General features: G+C 57.1%; 7 protein-coding genes across 7 annotated transcripts; 2 read left to right on the forward strand and 5 right to left on the reverse strand.

Moving 5' to 3' along the window:
* Nucleotides 1–48: 48 nt before the first annotated feature.
* Nucleotides 49–2689, reverse strand: L226DRAFT_505903 (uncharacterized protein). Its single transcript, XM_067678052.1, has 5 exons — nt 2346–2689; nt 2153–2266; nt 1140–1571; nt 674–1073; nt 49–618 (listed from the first exon to the last, which is right to left on the reverse strand). Exons 1-5 carry the CDS (start codon nt 2602–2604, stop codon nt 189–191), a joined length of 1635 nt encoding a protein of 544 aa, XP_067537078.1. The 5' UTR covers nt 2605–2689; the 3' UTR covers nt 49–188.
* A 38-nt stretch (nt 2690–2727) lies between these two features.
* L226DRAFT_505908 (uncharacterized protein) lies at nt 2728–4059 on the forward strand. The gene is made up of 8 exons (XM_067678053.1): nt 2728–2888; nt 2941–2979; nt 3029–3122; nt 3176–3309; nt 3375–3488; nt 3540–3614; nt 3674–3750; nt 3812–4059. The coding sequence occupies exons 1-8, from the start codon at nt 2794–2796 to the stop codon at nt 3910–3912; spliced, it is 729 nt and encodes a 242-aa protein (XP_067537079.1). The 5' UTR covers nt 2728–2793; the 3' UTR covers nt 3913–4059.
* Nucleotides 4060–4314: 255 nt separating this feature from the next.
* L226DRAFT_505909 (RNA polymerase II-associated) lies at nt 4315–6271 on the reverse strand. Its single transcript, XM_067678054.1, has 7 exons — nt 6240–6271; nt 5960–6189; nt 5676–5889; nt 5389–5617; nt 5180–5335; nt 4928–5122; nt 4315–4867 (listed from the first exon to the last, which is right to left on the reverse strand). The coding sequence occupies exons 1-7, from the start codon at nt 6254–6256 to the stop codon at nt 4628–4630; spliced, it is 1281 nt and encodes a 426-aa protein (XP_067537080.1). The 5' UTR covers nt 6257–6271; the 3' UTR covers nt 4315–4627.
* A 100-nt stretch (nt 6272–6371) lies between these two features.
* On the forward strand, nt 6372–12481 carry L226DRAFT_552188 (clathrin heavy chain 1; the record flags this gene model as incomplete). Its single annotated transcript, XM_067682861.1, has 18 exons — nt 6372–6583; nt 6648–6813; nt 6863–7311; nt 7371–7853; nt 7907–8617; nt 8670–8741; nt 8791–9537; nt 9588–10269; nt 10323–10698; nt 10752–10803; nt 10859–10894; nt 10950–11048; nt 11101–11155; nt 11208–11421; nt 11472–11634; nt 11690–11866; nt 11921–12199; nt 12257–12481. Exons 1-18 carry the CDS (start codon nt 6494–6496, stop codon nt 12479–12481), a joined length of 5076 nt encoding a protein of 1691 aa, XP_067537081.1. The 5' UTR covers nt 6372–6493.
* Nucleotides 12482–12718: 237 nt separating this feature from the next.
* L226DRAFT_533601 (uncharacterized protein) lies at nt 12719–15459 on the reverse strand. Its single transcript, XM_067680494.1, has 2 exons — nt 15026–15459; nt 12719–14968 (listed from the first exon to the last, which is right to left on the reverse strand). The coding sequence occupies exons 1-2, from the start codon at nt 15062–15064 to the stop codon at nt 13094–13096; spliced, it is 1914 nt and encodes a 637-aa protein (XP_067537082.1). The 5' UTR covers nt 15065–15459; the 3' UTR covers nt 12719–13093.
* Nucleotides 15460–16090: 631 nt separating this feature from the next.
* Nucleotides 16091–17648, reverse strand: L226DRAFT_533602 (uncharacterized protein). The gene is made up of 10 exons (XM_067680495.1): nt 17458–17648; nt 17359–17398; nt 17246–17297; nt 17101–17183; nt 16973–17043; nt 16876–16914; nt 16785–16823; nt 16719–16731; nt 16531–16656; nt 16091–16458 (listed from the first exon to the last, which is right to left on the reverse strand). Exons 1-10 carry the CDS (start codon nt 17509–17511, stop codon nt 16331–16333), a joined length of 645 nt encoding a protein of 214 aa, XP_067537083.1. The 5' UTR covers nt 17512–17648; the 3' UTR covers nt 16091–16330.
* Nucleotides 17649–18207: 559 nt separating this feature from the next.
* On the reverse strand, nt 18208–21513 carry L226DRAFT_533604 (uncharacterized protein). The gene is made up of 3 exons (XM_067680496.1): nt 21388–21513; nt 19165–21125; nt 18208–19111 (listed from the first exon to the last, which is right to left on the reverse strand). The coding sequence occupies exons 2-3, from the start codon at nt 21097–21099 to the stop codon at nt 18350–18352; spliced, it is 2697 nt and encodes an 898-aa protein (XP_067537084.1). The 5' UTR covers nt 21100–21125; nt 21388–21513; the 3' UTR covers nt 18208–18349.
* Nucleotides 21514–21520: the final 7 nt, after the last annotated feature.

A 21520-nucleotide genomic window follows, 5' to 3' on the forward strand; every position in this document is an offset into this window, starting at 1 on the left:
GCATGATGATCTCAAATCTCACATGCGGGCGCACTGATGCACGAATTTGGTCCAAATCTTGCGGTCTAATATGAAACATGCCAGAAACACACAATAACGTATAACGAAGAGCACGGTATAACGGGTTGCCCAAGGTATGCATGCGGGGATGTTGACCAAGAAGAATCGATACACTGCCGTCAGCTTTCTTACCTATCTCTCTCCCTCCAGTCCTTCCGCGGTCGCTTATCCTCATATCGGGACCTAGATCCCGCACTTGCCGTATAGCTACTATAACCTCTCCGCGACCCACTGCTCCCAGAACCATGGCCGTGCTCATACCCCCTCCCGTCACCACCGCTCGAGCTAGTGGCTCTCCGCTTTTTGTCGCCGCCATACGAGAAGTCTTCGTATTCGGGGACGCGTTCCCGCTCGTGCCTGTGACCAGTCCCAGGCTCCGTGGTTTGGTGAGGACGATTCGGTGGAATCTCGACAGACAAGTAGTCCCATGCAGCTTGCGGTCGAACCCTGCGGGTTTGGCTCCACCCCTCCGCCGCTTGTCGCTCAATCTCACGCATGCACTCCAACCGGAAGCGGGCTTGTGCACCCTGGGTGTAGTTCACGTCCGGGGCCGGGAACCTGAGTGTGAGCGGTCAGTTGGTTGGGTGAACTACGACTCCCACAAGAAACATACCGAGCGCCGATGTGGTTCAGAACCAACCGCTCCGCTGCGATTGCTCGAGCGAACGCGCCCGCCATCGCAGGGGTACTATGTCCGCGCTCTCTCGTCTTCGCATCGACACTCTCCTTTGTCCTGTTCCGACCCGTACGTTGATTAGGGTCGACATGTGGCGGGAGGTACGCGTCCGTTGCTTCATGCACAAGGAGCGAGACGGGCACACGCGCGGGCACTTCATGACCGAACGGGTCGACCTCGGGGAGAATCAAGGTCTCAGGGGGATCGGCATGGATGAGCGGAACCAGGGGCGAAGGGTCGTATGTGTCGCCAAGGATTACAAGTTTGCGAGGAGCGGGGGAGGATGCGGTTAGTGGCGAGCGGGGGACCTCTCGGATCACGTAGCCAATGCAAGGGTCTGTCAGCGTACATACACAAGGTCAGCGTCATAATCATGCTTGCAGAGCAGTGAACGGGAGCTTACCACGGTGCTCGATAGGACCAGCGTCGACGACAGCCCCCCAATGTTGAAAACCGGAGGATGGCGCGATATCCACGATTCCTCGCCAAAAACCCTCCTCATCGCACCAGATATCCCGTCCAACGCACTCGCTTTCCCTTCGGACGTCCATCTCATCCACGGGGGTTCCCTGTTCGTCCTCTTCAAGCCGCACTTCCGCAGGAACGGAGGGCTGCTCCCCTGGGAAGAGCAGCTCGTGTACGACGTAAGGATGCTCGCTGTGGGTATGCGTCATGTACCAGAGCATCCGAAGCATGCGCCGAATACCGCGAGGCCCGAATATTTCGACGCGTGGAGGTAGAGAATTCGGCGGATTTGGTATTACGCCCGGCAGCTTGGGCTTAGGGATGCCGAGGACGGTGCGGAGAAAGGTGAGCGTGCCCATTGTGTGGTCAGCTGACCCAAGTGAAGCGTAAGTACTGTGCTATTCACGCGGGCAGACATGATGGGGGACGGCAGAGTATACTTTGGGCTAACCATCAAACGGTCGGAGCCGCCATCCACGCGAACACAGTTCTAGAGGCGAGCAAAGTCTGAATGGCTTGCAGCTGTCCACAGTACTCATTGACCGTATTTGTACGCGTTGCATGGCTCAAGTGTGATCTGCGTGGAATCCAGCTTATGAAAAGCGCTTATAGCTAGTCGAGTATAAGCACGCGGATGAGTGGCTAACGCTTGCTACAGCTGTACTTGGGTGCCACGAACATGATCTATATGCATGCCGTCACGTTGCTTACTGCAGCAACCGGCTGGGTCGGGCGTATATACTTGCAAAGCAAGGGGCTTGCAAAAATACACGTCCTCTCATGAGTGGTTCGTAGATGAACATACGTAGTGTGACTCTGGATGAGCGTGCCTACAGTATAGAACTCGCGACTACTACTCAACAAAGGACGCCTCAAATGACAACACATGTCATCTTCGTCCGGCCACGCTCCGAAGACGAAGACGACGAATAACACCGCTGTTAGACTCACCATGCATGTGTGTGATGAACACCTTGGAGACCTGGCTCGCACGGAGACGCGGATGGGCCGGACGGTACGGCTGGGCCTCAAATTGTCGGACGGTACCCTCTGCGCAATCGAACACTGTCGGGGAGGGTTAGCATGGCTTTGTCGCGATAGCCTGTGAGACCAGAGAGTAAGTGGGACGAGACAAGTAACGCACTCCATAGCGAGCCGGTTCCCAGTGGGTCCAGAACGAGAGATGAGCAGTTGCGCGTCTCGGTGGGACCACCTCCGCTTGTGGTACCAAGAAAGGTGAGGGTTATGTTGTTCGACATCCTTGAACGCGTGGACTTGTGCCGCGAGGGAGGAGAATGTGCGAGTGCGGGTGATGGGAGAGGATGACGAGGAGAAGGCAAGCGAGATATTGTACAGCGGAGAGGGGCGAGTGAGTGTTTGATGGTGCTGGAGGCGACAAGCATAGTAGTAGTGCTCAGCGCACTGGAGCCATGGCTGCGGCGGTGGTGAGCTCTTGAGTGTGAGTGTGAGTGTGAGTGTGGCGGAGCGCGTCCTCGGAGTGACGCAGTGACGCCCATCGCGCGACTTGGACAGCGACCTGCACGCTGCTCACCGCGCTCACCACCGTCTTCTGCATCTCATTCTCCGGCAACATGGTCACTTGGATATCTGTCTTGGCCTCCGTTGGCATGGCCGTCGGCCCACCGCTTGTCTACGCCGACCAAGCCTACTCCATCGTCAAGAAGCAGTACGTCCACTTCTTCCTCCACGGCCTCACATACGCAGACATGGCTTCACAGAGACTCGACAGGCTTCTCCCGTGATGTTTGCGCCATTCTGTGAGCTTCAATCCACGGTACTCGTCTGTAGATGCTGATACCGTGAAAGTCTCCTTGCAAACATCACCCGCTGTTTCTTCTGGCTGGGGAACCGCTTTGAACTCGCCCTGCTCATTCAGTCCCTCCTCATGATTCTCGCGCAGGTGCGCTTCCTTGTTCTCGGTGCGCCTGCGTTTGACACCAAACCTGCACGCAGCTAGCCCTCTTGTACATCTGCATTCGCTACCGTTCCAGACTGAGCCCGGAGACCCTCGGTGCATCCGCCCGACCGTTCGCGTTCTGGCAGTGGGCCAACTACACCCAGTATCTTGAGTTCCTCGCCGCATTCATGTGAGCCGACGTCCTACCCACGTGACCGTCCATGAATGCGTCTGAATACTAATCATATCTTTTAGACTCTGTCAAGCCATCCTGTTCCTCATACTCGGCCGTTCCGAGTTATTCATCTCTGTCCTCGGATTCGTCGCTCTTGGTCTGGAGAGTACCCTCCCCATACCCCAGCTCATCAGGTGAGCTTGAAAACACGTCTTACCCGCTATCAAATCCTTACCTTGGGGCAGCAATTACAAGCAACGCTCTCTATACGGATTCCGGATGTCGACCCTCATCGGTTGGTTCGGCGGTGATTCCTTTAAGTGCGCGGAACCCTGCCACATACCCTTCACTTGATGGCTGATGCTCTGCATACGCATAGAACCGTGTATTTCTTCTTGCAGGGGTCGCCGCTGCAGTTCAAAGTCTGCGCAATATTCCAGCTCTCTATTGACTGTGGTAAGCACAGCCGAGTTCACTGTTTTCTAGGCGCGTGCTCACAGTCATTCACCACGCGCAGCCATTGTCGTCCAACGACTCATTTACGGCAATGCCCCGCCGGCCACGGCACTCTTGGAGGACGATGATGTCGAGCAGGCATTAGCTTTGTCAGAGGAGTAGCCGCGTCGGTCACTCTGTATGTCAACGCCCCTATGACCTCCCGTGTAATCCTAGAATCTCCTGCGCTTGTCACTGGTGAAGAAGTCGCTGGTGCGTGCTTTTTCAGAGCTATGCGATCATGAGCAGCGTATTCGATGTCTCCAGGCGTCCAATAATATGTCTGCATAGCAGGTGAGGGTGCCCATACCACTGGCTCGCCCGCGCTACAGTCGCTACGTTCAGCTTGCAGCGTGCGCTGATCTCTCCTCAATGGTACACTTGGTGATAATAACCACAAGCGTGTGGCTCTTGAACTCGAACTCGACAGGCTTGCATTGGTCTTCAGTGCGAATCGACCGCAGTCACTGTGCCCGTCTATCGCATTCAAGTACTGGTCTCATACGATACTCGCATATTATGTCCACTCCCCCACGTATAATAATACATCTCAGCATACAAGCAATTGCTGTGAGGCGTAATCCCTTTATACGTAAAGTGAGGCTACGACCACTACATAGCGTTTTCCACTCGGAAAGATACATACGTATCTTCGGCGTGCATGACTCAACTCTCGTGCATGCACGGCAGCCATGCGGCGACTAGGAACCCACAGCAGACAGGCAACCAAGAATCCATAGCAGACATATTCCACAAGTGAATAACACGAGCAAGAGCGTACTGTACACGCACACAACGGAAGCTGAGAAAGTCGCCGCTCATCGCGAGTCCCCTAAACCTACTCTCCAAACACGTCGATGGCATCCGCGATGGGGTTCCGAGATGATGTACCGTTCGGAGCACCCGCGCTTTCGTCCACTTCGCCTTCAGCGTCTGCGTCAGCATCGGCACGCGAAAGCGGGAAGAGGGGGTCGACGACCTCGGAGAGGGCCTCCTCTCGCTCTTGCTCTTCTTCACTGCTCATCGGTACGTGCGTGAGCCTCACGATATCCCACTTGTCGCCGTACGACTCGTAGGTCTGCGAGGAATCATGATGATTAGTACGGTGATGGGGAGGTTCTCTCAACTTGAGACATACATTGACACGTTTCTTTTTGAGCAACATCTTCCGCTCAATGTTCTTGTAGTATGCGCCCTTCGGCCGCACATGACCGACCTTGTTGTCGACATCGAAGGGGTCCGAGCCTTCGTCGAGAACGAGCAGGAACTCGTTTGGTACTTCTTGCTCGACCTTGACTGTCTCGTAGTCGCGCACGAAGTGGAAGAGGGATGGCTGCGGGAGGCGCTTCTTGAGCACGGCCGAAATACGATTATTGATTGAAGGTTTTACCTCTTCTTCTGGTGGGTCGTCTGGCGAGCGCGCGAGTCGGTTTTGCTTGAACGCAATCGCATCCTCGTCACTCTTGGCGAGGTAATACGCCAGGAAGTGATCCCCATCGGCCTCCATTGGTCGTAGAATAGCGCAGTCGAGACGAGGGTCGTCGACCTAGCCAGCGTCAGGTTGGGATAACTCGACTACCATATTGCACACAGACTCACCTCTGGTGGACGATCTCCCGGCCTCTCTGAGAACCTGAACAAGTCATACGCATTCGCCCAGATATCAGCGTCTGGTAAGATGTCGAACACCTCGACAGCAGTGAGTTCTGGTTTTGTCGGATGCCGTAAGCTTGCTAGTTCGGAGGTCTCAACAGCGGCGAAGGACGCCTCGATATCACGCAGTTGTGCATCGCGGGAGACGTCAGTAGTGGTCTCGATGTTGTGTTTCCTGCGAAAGCAACCACCGTGTGAGGTGGGTGATAGTCAACATTCATAGGAGGACGTACACCTCTGAAGCAAGCGAAGCCCTGGCGCTGCCATCACGACTCAAGTATTCAGTCTTGCGTAGCCAGGCAACGTGTGGAACTGCTGATAGAGGAGTTGACGTCCCAGACGAGGGGCCAGCACCCGGGAACGGCCCGGAGGATGTCGCAGGGTCACCGAGCAGGAATTGGTCCTTGGGATCGAGTTTGGGGAGGTTGTGGGGATCTGGATTTATCTCTTCATTCGCGGCAGGGGGACGTCCGACACGTCAATGTGTATTCCATAGCGCAGAGATGAACATACGTACCGGAATCATCACCGGTCTCGTCCCACAGACAATCCCAGCGCGACAAATCGAGGGGCATTCCAAGTTCTCCATCGACGACCATTGGGAGGGGCGTTCCGGCCGCAATGTCGTCGAGGAACTCGGGTCGCGCATAGCGTTTGGGGTCGGTGGGGATGTCTAGAAGCTTGGGCGGACATGGCGGCGCCGGTAGTGGATTGTGGTAGCGGACACGGATGAGGAGGTCGAGCTTGCTGGAGCACGCTGTGAGATGGTTGCCCGCGGTGATGCAGAGGACGCTGACCTTTTCTTGAAGCTCATGGCGAGAGGCGGAGGAGGAGACGAGCGTCCGTGTCGCGTAGCTGAGGCAGGCAACGGAAGCGCGCGCGAGGCACAGGCGATGCCCAAAAGCGGAACCGCACACACGTCGACCTCTCCCAACTGCGCCCTCTCCTCCTCCTCTCCCCGTACATAACCCACCGCCCTGCTGCAGGCCAGATCTGCGACGGGTTCGACGACGCCTTCTCCTCCTCACGACCACCACGAGCTTCGCCCAACATGTCCATGGATATCTCGAAGCCCATCGCGTTCTGCGAGCACCTTCAGCTCTCAGCAATTGGCATCCAGCCCGCGTCCATTTCCTTCCAGGTCAGTTTCTTCGCGCCATGTTCGCCTCTCTCGGGAAGCTCATTCCTCTCGACGCGTGCTATAGACTCTCACATTAGAGTCCGACCACTTCATTTGCGTGCGCGAGAAGGTCAACGAGGCCAACCAGGTCGTCATCGTCGACCTCGCCGATGCCAACAATGTCCTCCGGAGACCAATCACCGCCGACGCCGCCATCATGCACCCTCACCAGAAGATCCTTGCCCTACGAGGTACGTCCCCATTGACGCTCTTTCCTTCCGCTCGCTCACACCTCCCCAGCCGGTCGCACGCTCCAGGTCTTCAACATCGAGTCCAAGCAGAAGGTCAAGTCCCATGTCAACAACGAGGACATCGTCTTCTGGAAGTGGGTAAACGACTCGACCCTCGGCCTCGTCACTGAGACCGCTGTCTACCACTGGTCCATCACCGACGCGACTTCCCCTCCTCAGAAGATCTTCGACCGCCATCCAACCCTCGTCGGCGCCCAGATCATCAACTACCGTACAACGCCCGACGAGAAGTGGCTCGTTCTCGTTGGCATTTCGGGTAACACCACCAACCCGTCCGCGTTCAAGGTCAAGGGTTCCATTCAACTCTACAGCCGTGAGCGGGGAGTTAGCCAACCGATCGAGGGTCATGCTGCTGCGTTCGCGGAGCTGAAGCTGGACGGGCACCAGAAGCCGACGAAGCTCTTCACCTTCTCAGTGCGCACAGCGACAGGCGCGAAGGTATGTCCCCAGCCCCTGTGCGCGAGCCCGATGATGTGACCGGGTTTCTGTCTTTCCAGCTACATATCGTTGAGATTGACCACCAAGCCCCCGACCCCCCGTTCACCAAGAAGGCCGTCGACGTCTACTTCCCGCCAGAGGCAACAAACGACTTCCCCGTCGCAATGCAGGTGTCCAAGAAGCACGGTATTGTCTACTTGGTCACGAAATACGGTTTCATCCACCTGTACGATCTCGAGTCTGGAGCATGCCTTTACATGAACCGGATCTCGGGTGAGACGATCTTCGTCACGGCCGAGCATGAGGCGTCCAACGGCATCATTGGGGTCAACAAGAAGGGCCAGGTCCTCAGTGTTAGCGTGGACGAGCAAACGATCATTCCTTACATCCTCACCACTCTCAACAACACCGAGCTCGCGTTCAAGCTTGCAAGCCGTGCCAACCTGCCTGGTGCAGACGACCTCTACATCAAGCAGTACCAGCAACTCTTCCAGAGCGGGCAATACGGCGAGGCTGCAAAGATTGCCGCCAACTCCCCCCGAGTAAGTGCGCGCGCGTCACGCCTCGTAACGTCATCCTGATAGCAACTTTCCAGGGCATCCTTCGTACCGCCCAAGTCATTGAATCGTTCAAGCAGGCGCCTTCACCACCTGGCGGGCTCTCTCCTATCTTGCAGTATTTCGGCATTCTGCTCGAGAAGGGCGAGCTCAACCAGCTCGAGTCTCTGGAGCTTGCGCGTCCCGTTCTGCAGCAGGGCCGCAAGCAACTGCTCGAGAAGTGGTTGAAGGAGAATAAGCTCACCTGCAGCGAGGAGCTCGGTGATGTTGTTCGGCCGTTCGATATGACCCTCGCACTCTCAGTCTACCTCCGCGCGAATGTCCCGAACAAGGTCATCGCGTGCTTCGCTGAGACAGGCCAGACCGAGAAGATCGTGTTGTACGCCAAGAAAACCGGCTATACCCCCGACTATGTTGGTCTCCTCCAGCACATCATGCGCGTCAACCCTGAGAAGGGTGCCGAGTTCGCCACTCAGCTGGTCAAGGACGAGGCGGGCCCTCTTGTCGATGTGGAGCGAGTCGTCGACATCTTCATGTCGCAGAACATGATCCAGCCTGCGACGTCCTTCCTCCTCGAGGCACTCAAGGACAACAAGCCTGAGCAGGCGCACCTGCAGACTCGTCTTCTGGAGATGAACTTGCTTCACGCTCCCCAGGTCGCGGACGCGATCCTCGTCAACCAGATCCTCACGCACTTTGACCGCCCTCGCATCGCCAACCTTTGCGAGAAGGCTGGTCTCATGCAGCGGGTATGTGAATCTTTGATAGCACGCAGTGGTATGGTTACTGACATGTCTTCAGGCTTTGGAACTTTACGAGGACCTTGCAGACATCAAGCGCGTCATTGTCCACGCGACCGCGTTCCCCATCGATGTACGTTCTTTGAGTTCGAATGAAGCGCACGTCTGACCTCGACTTCTAGTGGCTTGTGGACTACTTCAGTCGCCTCACGACTGAGCAGTCCTTCGCATGCATGCAGGAGATGCTTCGGGTCAACATCCGCCAGAACCTCCAGATCGTCGTCCAGATCGCCACGAAGTACTCGGACATCCTCGGACCCGTCAAGCTCATCGAGATGTTCGAGTCGTTCAAGACGTATGAGGGTCTCTACTACTACCTCGGCTCAATCGTCAACCTGTCTACGGACCCTGAGGTGCACTTCAAGTACATTCAGGCTGCGACTCGTACTGGCCAGATCCGCGAGGTCGAGCGTATCTGCAGGGAGAGCAACTATTACAATCCTGAGAAGGTCAAGAACTTCCTCAAGGAGGCGAAGCTCTCAGATCAGCTACCGCTCATCATCGTCTGCGACCGGTTTGACTTTGTCCATGACCTGGTCTTGTACCTGTACCAGCGGGGCCTCACTAACTTCATCGAGGTCTACGTCACTCGTGTCAACTCCGTTCGCACCCCTCAGGTCATCGGCGGTCTGCTCGACGTCGACTGTGACGAAACAACGATCAAGTCGTTGCTCGCTTCCGTCCCCGGCAACTTCCCTATCGACGAGCTTGTCCACGAGGTCGAGACCCGCAACCGCCTGAAGCTTATCCTGCCATGGCTCGAGGCCCGTGTCCAGCAAGGCAGCCAGGACCCCGCTGTGTTCAACGCGTTGGCTAAGATCTACATCGACTCGAACAACAACCCCGAGCAGTTCCTCAAGGAGAACAACGTGAGTATCGTTAACCTCACATACTGTCTGTACTAACCCTCGTCGTGTAGCTCTACGAACCGCTCGTGGTCGGCAAGTTCTGCGAGGCTCGCGACCCCTACCTCGCGTACATTGCGTACGCCAAGGGCTTCTGCGACGATGAGCTCATCCACATCACGAACGAGAACGCGATGTTCAAGCAACAGGCTCGCTACCTCGTTCGCCGTCGTCAACTCGACCTGTGGGCTCAGGTCCTCCGTCCCGACAACACGTACCGCCGTCAGCTCATTGACCAGATCGTGGCTACTGCGCTGCCTGAGAGTACCGACCCCGACGATGTCTCCACCACCGTCAAGGCCTTCCTCACCGCAGACTTGCCCCTGGAGCTCATCGAGCTGCTCGAGAAGATCATCCTCGAGCCCTCGCCCTTCAACGACAACCGCAACCTCCAGAACCTGCTCATGCTCACAGCCATCCGTGCGGACAAGGGCAAGGTCATCGGCTATATTGATAAGCTCGAGAACTACGACACAGCCGAGATCCCCAAGATTGCCATCGAGCACGGCTTGTACGAGGAAGCTTTCCTCATCTTCAAGAAGTACGAGCAGCATGCGCAGGCGATCAACGTTCTCGTCGAGCACATTGTGTCCCTCGACCGTGGCGTTGACTACGCGAACAAGGTCAACAAGCCTGAGGTCTGGAGCCGTCTTGCCAAGGCTCAGCTCGATGGTCTCCGCATCAAAGATGCGATTGGTAAGTGCAATTCATATATACCAGTCTGAGCAGGTCACTGACGCGCTTTGTAGACTCGTACATCAAGGCGGAGGATCCCTCGAACTACGCTGAGGTCATCGAGATTGCAGGTCGCGCTGGCAAGTACGACGACCTCGTCCGCTACCTCCAGATGGCCCGTAAGTCCCTCCGCGAGCCGAAGATTGACACCGAGCTTGCGTATGCGTATGCCAAGACGGACCGTCTGCACGACATGGAGGACTTCTTGGCGATGACGAACGTCGCGGACGTCCTCGAGGTTGGCGAGAAGTGTTTCGAGGACGAGCTGTACCAAGCCGCCAAGATCCTATTCCAGAGCATCTCCAACTGGGCACGCCTTGCGACTACGCTCATCTATCTGGGCGAGAACCAGGGCGCCGTTGAGAGTGCGCGTAAGGCTGGTAACACTCAGTATGTGCTTTGTCTCTTGTCTTGTCATTCCAGTTGCTCACGGTGCTCCCCAGGGTTTGGAAGCAAGTCCATGCTGCTTGCGTGGAGAAGAGCGAGTTCCGCTTGGTCCGTGTTATGCACACATCGATTCCTTACTACGACTGACGGTCTCTCCCTGTAGGCACAAATTTGCGGTCTCAACATCATCGTCCATGCTGTAAGTTTGATATGAGTAAACTGTTCACAGAGACTGTCACTGACTCTCTATGCAGGAGGAGCTCCCTGCTCTCGTTCAATCGTATGAGCGTCGTGGGCACTTCGATGAAGTTCTGTCGCTTCTTGAGGCTGGCTTGAGCTTGGAGCGTGCACATGTACGTACCTCCCGACTTGTGATTGTGAGCAGAGTACTGACTGGCGATGAAGATGGGTATCTTCACGGAGCTCGCTATCCTCTACAGCAAGTATCGTCCGGAGAAGCGTAAGTGCATATGCAGTCTCGCCGCGCCTGCTGTTCGCTGACGTTGTCTCAGTCATGGAGCACCTCAAGCTCTTCGTCTCGCGCATCAACATCCCCAAGGTCATCAAGGCTGCTGAGCGCGCACATCTCTGGCCTGAGCTCGTGTTCCTGTATGTCAAGTACGATGAGTTCGACAACGCGGCGCTGGCCATGATTGAGCGGTCGCCGGACGCATGGGAGCACAACCAGTTCAAGGATGTCATCGTCCGGGTTGCGAACATCGAGATGTATGTTCTACCGACTTCTGCCAGAAATATCTGCTGACCACCTTGCGCAGCTACTACAAGGCGCTTACTTTCTACCTCCAAGAGCAGCCCACGCTGCTCACGGACTTGTTGTCGGTCATGATCCCTCGTATTGATCACGCACGCGTCGTCCGGATGTTCAGGCAGATCGACCACATCCCTCTCATCCGGTCATATCTCATCGCTGTCCAACACGTACGTCCTGTATCTGCGTTTGGCTGGTTCCGACAACTGACTCGGATCCTCACAGCTCAACATTGAGGCTGTCAACGATGCCTACAACAACTTGCTCATTGAGGAGGAGGACTACAAGACGTTGCGGGATTCGATCGACAGCTTCGACAACTTCAACAACCTCAAGTTGGCTCGCGAGCTGGAGAAGCACGAGCTTCTGGAGTTCCGCAGGCTGGCTGCTCATCTCTACAAGGTTCGCATATCTGATAGGCTATTGCACGCTCCCACTTATAACACCGCTTCGCAGAAAAACGGCAAATGGGAGGAGTCGATCGCGTTGTCCAAGCAAGACAAGCTCTACAAGGACACGATCGTCACCGCGGCTTCATCAGCTTCAATCGAGATCGCAGAGGACCTGCTCTCCTACTTCGTCGACATCGGTAACAAGGAGTGCTTCGCGGCAACGCTCTTCTGCTGCTTCGACCTGTTGCGTGCGGATATTGTCGAGGAGCTGTCATGGCAACACGGTCTCAACGACTTCTACATGCCGTACAAAATCCAGCGGACACGATCGCTCGTCGAGAAGGTCTGTTCTATTGCATCCTTGAATGATGTGCCACAGTATGCTTACATTTGGAACTAGGTCGCAACGCTGGAGAAGGAGGTCAAGGAGCGGGCTAAGAAGGACACCGAGAAGGAGCAGAAGGAGGCTGAGGTTCCTCTGATCGAGCCTGGGTTTGGTGGCCGGTTGATGCTCACGCAGGGTAACGGGTTCCCTGGGCAGGCTCCACCGCCCACGATGATGCCCAACGGCACTGGCTTTGGCATGGGCGTGCCTCCTGCGATGACGGGCTTTGGCGGGTTCTGAGGTGACCATCTTGGAGGATAAGTAGTTGTATATTTGGACTTCCCTTAATTCGTGCATACATGTTCTAGCTCTCGTTAATACCATCTTCCTGAAGCTTCTCTACAGTCGAATAATAGTCGCGTCGTCGAGTTGTCAACTGTGTGCCGCATTGTCGAGGGAGACTCTGCAAGGTCGTGAGCCCCAGGCTTCTCCATTCTACTTGGTCTTGAGCCGGTGACGAATATTGAATGCTTGGACTCCCTGAATACATGTCATATCGTGCGTGTCGTACCGACCGCAGTGGAGATACACAGAGCGCGTGGTCGTAGCAAAGCTTAAGGGCAACATGACGTGTTTCATTCATACATGCGCAAGTAGTAGTTAGTCGTACACGCGTACACAGTCGTAACCGTACATTACAACAACAGAACACAATTGCAAGGGAGAGGGACTACAGCTACACCGGTAACCGTACAATGCGCGCGCCTGGCGGAAACGAAGCTTCTCGTCGATCCCACATCCGATATAAGTTAGCAAGCAGTTAGACTTCAGTTCTTCCAGAAACAATCGAAACGTCCATCTCCACCCGGGTCTGTCGTCATCCCGCACCGTGTGAGCACTAGCACCATCCCCTCACTGGTGTCCCTCGTTGTCGCTCTCGGGCGAGCCGTCCAGGCTGAGAGACAGCGGCCCGACAGGATCCAGGGGCGGCAGGTGGCTAGGCAAGGTCCTCGTGCTGCGAACGCTGTTCGAACGGCTCCTCGTTGGGTCCCGGAGGTGGGACTGTTGCGACGACATCGACGCGCGTGACCCGCTCGCAAGGGACTTCCAAGTCACAGTTGGAGGGTGCGACGAGCCCATGCCTGATGGACGTTGGTGGTGGTTTGTGGATACAGACAGCCTCGGGGCCGAAGACGAGTGTGCAGGCGCCACTTGCATCGGGGAGACTGGGGAGAGCGGATTCGGAGGCGGTGTGGTGAACGTCGGTCCGTCTCTGGCGACGGCGTGTGGTGGCGGAGGATTGTAAACCATAGCATGCCGGTGGCTCGACGGTCCCGGACTCGCATTGCAGACCTCTGGGATATGCTGCGCGTTCGAGGAGCGTAGGTAGGCACGTCCGATGGGGTCGTCTTCGCGGGCGGATGAAGAGTAGGGCTGGCGGTGGCGCACATCGCTCGTGCTCATGCGGCGGAATGCTTCTGTCGGGCGAGCCATGATATCGGCCTCGAGGGCGGGCGATGGCGTCGACGCGGACGTACTGGACGCTCCCGACATGGTGACTGAGACCGAGCTCGGGCGCGAGCGTGTGCGCGGCGGTGGCGATGTAGCAGCCGTGATCGATGGGTACCGTTGCACCTGGGAGCTCGCGCCCGCGTTTGATGTGGACGAGCCGCTCCCTGATCTGAGCACGCTCGTCTGGAACGCGGCGGTGAGCGGTAGGGCAACGCTGGGCCCTGTGGATGAACGTGGGCGGAAGGGCAGTGCGTTGGGTGCGGACTGACGCCCGGTGAGGCTCGGACGGCGTTTCGAGCTCGACCAACGGGGGTCGGACTGGTCGGGGGATGCGGGGGGAGAGGGCAGTTGAAGAGAGCGAGTCTCGGCGTACTCGTCTGCATCTGCATCTTCAGGAACAGGTTCCATGCCGAGACCTTTGCGAGACATCGATGGCACATAGCTCCCGCTGCGGGCAAGGTTACTCGTGCTAGGAGTTTGTGGGCTGACCGGGCTGAGAGGGTTGTAGGGGGTGGAGAGGGGGACGGCCGAGGCAGGCATGGCGGGGGCGGGAGCGGGAGCGAAGAAGGGCATACCTGAACCTGCGGCGTGGCGGGACGGACTCGGGCTTGAATCAGAGGGGGATATGGGAGTTATAGGGAGAGAGCGACGCCTTGCGGCGACGGCTGGAGATCCGCGTTTGCTCGGGAGGCCCGGTGGTGTCGGACTGCGCTGGAGAGAAGGCAATGAGGAGCGCGCTTCATCCTCGACGGCACCCGCAGTGTCATGGCTGCTCTTGGTGCTCTTACTCATGGACCGGGAGGACTGTGCACGATCTGCCTGGAGGGAGGCCTGGTCCGAAGGGTGAAAGATGCGGAGATCGAGCTGAGTATCCTGATGGGCAAAGTGATATGAGCCGTGATCTGTGCTGGGAGAGGCACTGTTTGAGCCAAAGCGGAGGTCAGACCAAGTGAGAGCAGAGATGGGCCTGAGGGGGTCAAGTATGAGAGGCTTGAGGAGCGGCTTCTCATCCGGACCGGGATACATCTTTTGATGGAAGGAGGATGGACGCCCGGGGGATGGGAGATACATGCCGTCCTGGATGTCGCTCGTGGGGGCATTGCTGTAGCGGTGCTTGCTGCGAGTGGGGGAGAGGATGTACTGGCGTCGGCATACCCTGTGGCGGATGAGGGGGACGGCGACTGCGACGACTAGGGCGACAAAACAGAGGCCGCCGAGGACGCCAAGGACGACGCCGACATTGGCGTTCTGCTGGTCGGGTGGGGACGAGGAAGACTGGAGAGATGATTAGCGCACGGAGAATCTGTGACAGAGAAGAAGATGATTGCTCACATCATTTGCACAGTCCTTGCAATCGGCAGGGGGCGCCATGCGGCTCTAGTTGAACATGCACCTGCACTTGTGCGGTGGGGAGGAGGTCTGTCGCGCGACCGCGGGCACATTCTCTGAAATATGGCTCGGCGGGCAGAGAGGCCATGACGAGGAGAGTGGAACGGTGGGGACTTGCGAACCCACGGCGGTCCTCGTGTCTCCACACAGCCTCTGGTGGTCCACCGGTGCCCCCGTCAGCGTCCCGTGCTCAGCTCACTCGTCGCGATATCTGTCATCGCGGCCGATGGGGCTGTGTACCACATCTCCTTCTCCCTCTCGTCATCTTGATACCCTACCACGCCGGAGTGGCACATCTGCCAGCTCACCGCTGAGCTCAATGAGAGGAAATTAGAACGTCCGGGACCCCGCGTTGCAGATGGCCAGAGACGCTATCGCCGGCCCCTCTCATCAATTGAGAGGTAGCTGATCGTCGGTGGCAGAGATCCTGTCGAACATTAACTCGACCGGCACTCGTGAGTACTCAGGCACTCACCGGATCCCATCGTCCATCGTACATACAGAGGTCGACGTACTGAAGTAGCAAGACGCGTACCAAGCATTGCACAGCATCTACTGCTCTTTGACAATGACCACTCTTCGGACAATGAGCATGGCCACGCCCGCCTGCAGACCGTCTTCGAAGGCCCGTCCATCCGACCCATCGTCCATTCTCTTGCCAGCACAGTGCGAGAGCTTCCTTGCTTCAGTTCCTGCGCGATGCGCCGTAAGAACAGGCACGCGCAGAGACCGTGCTATTCGTGCCGTCGTGGCTCCCTCAGCCATGTGCAGTTCAGACTCAACGCCCTACCAGAGCTACCAGCATGGGTTCGAGAATATGAGAGGAAACAGAGAAGAAAGAACGTGTGGCAACTACAGGTCCTCCCAGACAAGCTGCAGCATCCTTCTCGGTACTCGTCCTTACGGCATCCCGTTTGTTGGCAGCCCCGCGTAACTCAGGGCAAGCCGATACTCGGCTATTGTCAGAGAAAGGCAATGAACAGTGCAAAAGCAGAATACACGTTAAATGGAGTACAGAAGACATCGACGGTAGAGACGGTATCAGCATGTCCAGCAGCAGATAGTAAACAATCCGAATCATTAGTCCGTGCCTAGGGTAACGAATCTATGCAAGGGATATGAGAGCGTGTGCATGTGACGGTACGTAGGTATATGGGACGACGAGTATATACAGCTCAAATGACGCAGCACGCACTGTGGCCACCTCCGCAGGCCAAGACTGAGAGAGTCGCTTCCCTGGGACTCTCTTTATGCGATGATGCACCCGCTCCGCCCACCGCCGTAGCTGCCCGACCCTTTCGCACGCGTACTCAGAGATACTCGGGCAGATTCATGGAACACCTCCGTGACGCCGCGATTGTGCTTCGCGCTGCACTCTGTGGCAGGGAAGTCCGGACATTAGCACGATCTGCGCCGAGCGGCATCGGAGGCAACACACGGGAGCTCACCTAGATACCTGGACGCTCGTATGCGACGCGCGACGGCGAGGCCCTCCTCGTATTGCACCGTGTGCATGCCGTAGCGAGCTAACCGGACTTGGGTCTCCTGGTCTTCTCGGAGGTCACACTTGAGAGCTGGTCAGAGCGTCAGAGTCTATCCACCCTCATAGAGCTATCGCATGAGTGGACAAGCATACCGACGAGAACGAGCTACGCATCCCATGTCAGCCCGGCTGTAGGAACGTTGAGGCTAAAGAACGCACCTTCACTCCTGGGCAGTATTCCAGAATCTCTGGTATCCACTGCGCCACAGTCAGACAGGCTAGATGAATCCGGCATTTCGTATGTACACACCTTGCCCTCGACGTTTTCCAACGATGTCGGGTTGTCAACCTATAGCAGCCTGGTCATATACGACTGCGTAAAATGTTCATGTAACAGTAGCACTCACCGAAAAGCACAACATGATGACATGCGTCTCCGCGTAGCTTAACGACCGCAGGCGATCGAACTCCTCCTGACCTACAAGGCCATGATGTCGAGCCAGTCACCTTCATATGATGAGGAACGGGGGCGCACCTGCTGTGTCCCATAGACTGAGCTCCACAAGCTGTTCATCCACATACAGGTCATGTACGTAGTTCTCAAACACTGTCGGTTCACTTCATCAAGCAGACGTTTCCACATGAGTCCTAGAACGACAGGAACAACACGCGCGACGTACTAGACGGCAGAAAACCAGCCACGCGTGAACACGTTCAGCAGTGATGTCTTGCCTGTGGCACCGCACCTTGGTCAATCTACAACACGTTCTTTCAGCCAGAGACCCCCACGTACCGCACGCGCCATCCCCGCACACGACCACCTTCCTCTGGACCTACAACGCGAACGTGTCAAGATGCATACGACTCCGGCAGCCAGCGTCGAACGGCGTACAGGCCTGGCGCGGCCAAACGATGGCGTCATGGACGATTTCTTGTACTTGGCCATCGGTTCGTGTTCGTCTCGTCTCGCGCGTTGCTAGATGTGAGGAAGCGGCGTGCAGCAGAGTGGAGAGCAGACAGGAAGGGGATGGACGGAGGGATGGACCCGTGCGCTAAGGAGAAAAGCGAAGGCGGGAAATTGAGTGCATAAAGGACAAAGTTCAGGCGAGGGTTGCACCCACTGTACGGACACGTGAAGCCCTCGACGCGTCTCGCGCCCAACGACTCGTGTCTCGCCTACGTCGCGTACGTGGACATCCTTGCGCACCCCATCACGTTCATGAGTACCTCAAACCCTCAAACATCTCATGCTACGCTGTTTCTACCCAGGGAACGCCGTATGCCTGAGCAAGACTTTTTGTTCATTCAGTTCGCAATATATACATTGTGGCTGCTACTGATTGCTCGTGATGTTTGGTACTAGAAAGGGAGGGGGAGGGAGTGGACATTGGGCGATGGATGGATGAGAAATGCACAGAGGATATTCATGAAGGGGACTGATGACGAGACGTGGACCGTTTGATTGTGACGAGAATGGGACTGGGAAATGCACATGGGGGGATGGACCAGGGAGCATACTTAGGGAACGAGAGAAGATGATAGCTAGACGGGGATCCTATCAGCTTACACAGCAAAGCAAATACACAGCATGCGGGGAACGCTTGCCATACATTAAGTTACTTTCGCAAGATGCGGACGGGTACGGGGAGCTTGGAAAAAGGGAGGGGGAGCGTGAAAGGAGGGCGAGGTGGACGTCTCGAGACGTCAGACCCAAACATGGACGGTGTGAGGTGAGATAAAACGAAGGTAGTGGTACGAATCCTCGATGATGTCGAGTAGGCGGATTATATGGAAAGAGAGGGGATCGAAGAGCTCGCGCCAGACGAGAAGCCCGCGCGCTGGACCGCGTTGGTCGCCCTGCTTTTGTGGTTCGGATGGTGGTGGTGATGGCGGGATGGCTGGTGGTACCGATACTGACTGGCCTTGGCCACCATCTTCCTCTTCATCATCGCCTTCTCCTTCTTGATCTCCTTCTTCGACTTGCTCGAGTGGAAAGGCGAGCCGCTACTGGAAGCGGGTGCGAACGGCGAGCCTAGAGTCCCATCGCGAGCAGGAAGCAATGTCGGCGACGAGCCATGAGAGTGCCGGCCCTTGCGCTTGCGTGCGGACGCCCGTGACATCTTGTCCAGCCCGAGCGGCCGTGGCGGGGTTAATAACGACGTTCCACCCATCATGGCACCGATGTTGCGATGATAGGGCAGGACACCCAGCCCATTGTCAGAGACCGCGCCGTCCACGCCAGACGCAACTGCACTCTCGCGTGTCCGGCGGAACGTCGCCATGGGAATACGCTCCCACCTGGAGAGGTTGTGAAGGTGAGGGCTCGCAGAGGATTTGAGAGGGCTGGACTCCGACTGCGAGCCTGGAAGGTCGGTCTCGAATCCTTCAGTTGGGGGCTCAGAATCGAGGAGCGAGGAGTCGAGTACGTCGTCGAGTTCGATAGCTTCCGTCGAAGACAGCTCAGAGGTGTAAGACTGCGATATCTCTTGAACATCCTCCGAGGACTCTGTCGTGAGAGGCAGGCGCATTGCGGACATGGACATGTCCTACAACGCGCGTTAGACAGAAACAAACGACGAGAAGACACCGAGAAACGTACTTCAGACGGAGTGATATCGTGCTGCGCAGACTCGACAGGCTGAACAATACGTACCGGCCTGGGGTAGAAGCTGGGTACTTCACATCCAGCGCCGACAACCGCCGTTCTCCTTGAAGCATGGACATCGTCCGGAACAACGAACTCGCCCATCAGGGGAACAACGCTGCCCCGTCTTCTCCTCACCTTCCTGTCCTTCTCCATCTCGATGTCCTCGGTATCGTCCATGGAGACCCTGCCCGAGAGGATATCCGCTGGACTCGGGGACGCCGGCGGAGGCGAGCTACGGTGCATGGACGCGAGGGCAATGCGTGTACTCGTAGATGCATTTGCAGGCGGGTCCCGTACCGACGAGGGGCTGACCGTTGAGAGAGGGTTGATCCCTGAGATCGTGCTCGGCCACTTGAAGAGCATCATGGCACGAGGATTGGGCAGCCCGTCCGAATCGACAAGCTCGTCCTCGGTAGTATCCCCGTCGCTCTCCTGCAACACGATGGTACCCGCATTCGAACCCTCCCACGATGCAGTGGTATCGGAACCAGACACTGACCCCATCTCTTCATCCTCGTCCATCGCACCGAAGCCGAAAGACAGACCAAGCCCATCGCTTCCGCTGTTCGAGAAGAGAAGCTGTCCGTCCCAGCCAAAGGAAAGACTGTCAAGGTCGACGCCAATCTCAAACTCTCCGTTTCCCCGGCGAAGCTGCACGGAAGGGTCGATGTCCATCAACAGCAGCGCGTCCTCCTCATCCGCAGAGAATGAACCGGTGAGCTCGACGTCTTCGTCACCAAAGGCGCCCAAGCTCGTATACCGTGCTTCGGGGGAAGACGCGTCGCCGGAGTCGGAGTCGAGATTGGCAAAGAAGAGATCCGCATCGAAGTTCGACTCCTCATCGTCATCGCTGTAGCCGGTGCCAGGGAAGGACACGCCGATGCGGCTGTGCGTCTCCTCCGACTCGTCGTCCAAGTCCTCATCCGCGTCCGCAAGTAACCCTCCAGCCTCCACATCTGCCTCAACATCCGCTTCCGCATCATTCTCGCCATCATCCTCATCATCCCCATCCTCCGAGGAGTCGTCCGAGGACTCACCGCTGTCGTCCGAAGACTCTTCCTGCTCCTCCCCGTCATCTGGGCCTACTGATCTCCTCCGCGGCTTGGTCTCCCAGTTGCTCTTAGGGCGCTTCTTGGTGTGACCGAGGTGACCTGGCAAGAGCTTCGTGGAGTTAGCCTGTCTCGTGTCGTTACGCACAACGTGGTGGCTGTCGTCGTCGTCAGAGTCCGAGTCCGAGTCAATTGAAGAGTCGGAGGACTCGGATGAGCTTGAATGAGTGGACTCGCTCGCGGCAGGGACAAATGTTGGATAATCAGACAGGGTACTGTCGCTCAGGTCGGCAGTGGAAGCCCTCGCAGAGGGTGCAGGGGGTTGATGAACTTGGCGCACTCGGGAAGATGTCCCGGTCGTGCCTCTGGCCCTGTACTCCATGTCGTCTGCAGCCGCCTTCTTCCTGGCTGCGGCGAGGGCCTTCGGGGGCCGCCCCCTGCGCTTGGGGGCAGGTGCGGTAGCTGCGGCGAGATGCGCCGGGGTCTTGGAAGACGAGGGACCCGCCCCTGCGGTGCCGAGGTGGGCGCCTGCGGTTGTTGAGGAGGCATGAGTCGCGGGCGGCTTGCGAGCCTTGAGATTTGGAGGTAGAGTGAGCTTGATCTTGAGGGGACGCTTGCCTGCGGTCGTTGGCTGAGGAGCCGAGGGCAGTGAAGAGATCGAAGAGGATACAGAAGGAGCGGGAGTGGTCGAGGGAGCAGACTTTTTGCGGCACGTGCACTCGCTCTCGCAGACTGGGCAGATGTCGTCGAGGTCGTCGAGGTCGTCGTCCTGAAGGGGATTGTGGAGAGCAATGGCCGCGATGGCTCCGTTTACGATATTGGCACGAGGATGCGACATTGGAGAAACTTGCTTTTTCTGGGGATCTGCAGGAGGTGGGCGTTGAATATGGATGGTTAGGATGTGTCGATCAGGAAGAGGGGAGAAGCAGAAGCCGCAACCGCAAGGGAGGCGGCAGTGCGCAAATGAAGGACGTGGTGAGATGAGAGAGAGAAAGGCTGGAACAATTGAGAGCGAGGCTGGGGGTCGGGAGAGAGGGCCGAGGGGGAAGAAATGTTTCGGGACGTCGGGTGATTGCTATGTGCGAGGGCGGGGCAAAAAAGGCGGAAGATTGTATAGACGACTCACGTTGCGAAAATGACTTTTTGGGCATGATATCGTGCTTTGGAGCATCGGTTCGTTGGATAGTAGCACTCCAGGGCGGCGACGGCAGACGAGGACGAGGACGCGGACGAAGCTCGTATAAAGCTCCGGAAGAGAG

The sequence above is a fragment of the Lentinus tigrinus genome, assembly GCF_003813185.1.
Source record: "Lentinus tigrinus ALCF2SS1-7 unplaced genomic scaffold L226scaffold_8, whole genome shotgun sequence".
In the NCBI taxonomy this organism is placed as follows: domain Eukaryota; kingdom Fungi; phylum Basidiomycota; class Agaricomycetes; order Polyporales; family Polyporaceae; genus Lentinus; species Lentinus tigrinus.

Bases quoted from the DNA above. Each gene is read 5' to 3' on its own strand.
- L226DRAFT_505903 (XM_067678052.1), bottom strand. From the start codon at position 2,604: ATGCTTGTCGCCTCCAGCACCATCAAACACTCACTCGCCCCTCTCCGC. The intron at 1,572-2,152 runs GTGAGTCTAACA...CACTTGGGTCAG, and splicing joins GTTCATCACACACATGCATG to CTGACCACACAATGGGCACG. The intron at 619-673 runs GTATGTTTCTTG...GCTCACACTCAG, and splicing joins CTGAACCACATCGGCGCTCG to GTTCCCGGCCCCGGACGTGA.
- L226DRAFT_505908 (XM_067678053.1), top strand. From the start codon at position 2,794: ATGGTCACTTGGATATCTGTCTTGGCCTCCGTTGGCATGGCCGTCGGC. The intron at 2,980-3,028 runs GTGAGCTTCAAT...ATACCGTGAAAG, and splicing joins CGTGATGTTTGCGCCATTCT to TCTCCTTGCAAACATCACCC. The intron at 3,615-3,673 runs GTGCGCGGAACC...GCATACGCATAG, and splicing joins TTCGGCGGTGATTCCTTTAA to AACCGTGTATTTCTTCTTGC.
- L226DRAFT_505909 (XM_067678054.1), bottom strand. The intron at 5,618-5,675 runs GTACGTCCTCCT...TTGCTTTCGCAG, and splicing joins GCTTCGCTTGCTTCAGAGGT to GAAACACAACATCGAGACCA. The intron at 5,123-5,179 runs GTAAAACCTTCA...CGCCTCCCGCAG, and splicing joins ACGACCCACCAGAAGAAGAG to CCATCCCTCTTCCACTTCGT.
- L226DRAFT_533601 (XM_067680494.1), bottom strand. From the start codon at position 15,064: ATGGCGCCCCCTGCCGATTGCAAGGACTGTGCAAATGAT. The intron at 14,969-15,025 runs GTGAGCAATCAT...TCATCTCTCCAG, and splicing joins GCAAGGACTGTGCAAATGAT to TCTTCCTCGTCCCCACCCGA.
- L226DRAFT_533602 (XM_067680495.1), bottom strand. From the start codon at position 17,511: ATGGCCAAGTACAAGAAATCGTCCATGACGCCATCGTTTGGCCGCGCC. The intron at 16,915-16,972 runs GTGAGTGCTACT...AGGCTGCTATAG, and splicing joins TCATCATGTTGTGCTTTTCG to GTTGACAACCCGACATCGTT. The intron at 16,459-16,530 runs GTGAGCTCCCGT...TCCCTGCCACAG, and splicing joins ACGAGCGTCCAGGTATCTAG to AGTGCAGCGCGAAGCACAAT.
- L226DRAFT_533604 (XM_067680496.1), bottom strand. From the start codon at position 21,099: ATGTCGCATCCTCGTGCCAATATCGTAAACGGAGCCATCGCGGCCATT. The intron at 19,112-19,164 runs GTACGTTTCTCG...CGCGCGTTGTAG, and splicing joins ACGATATCACTCCGTCTGAA to GACATGTCCATGTCCGCAAT.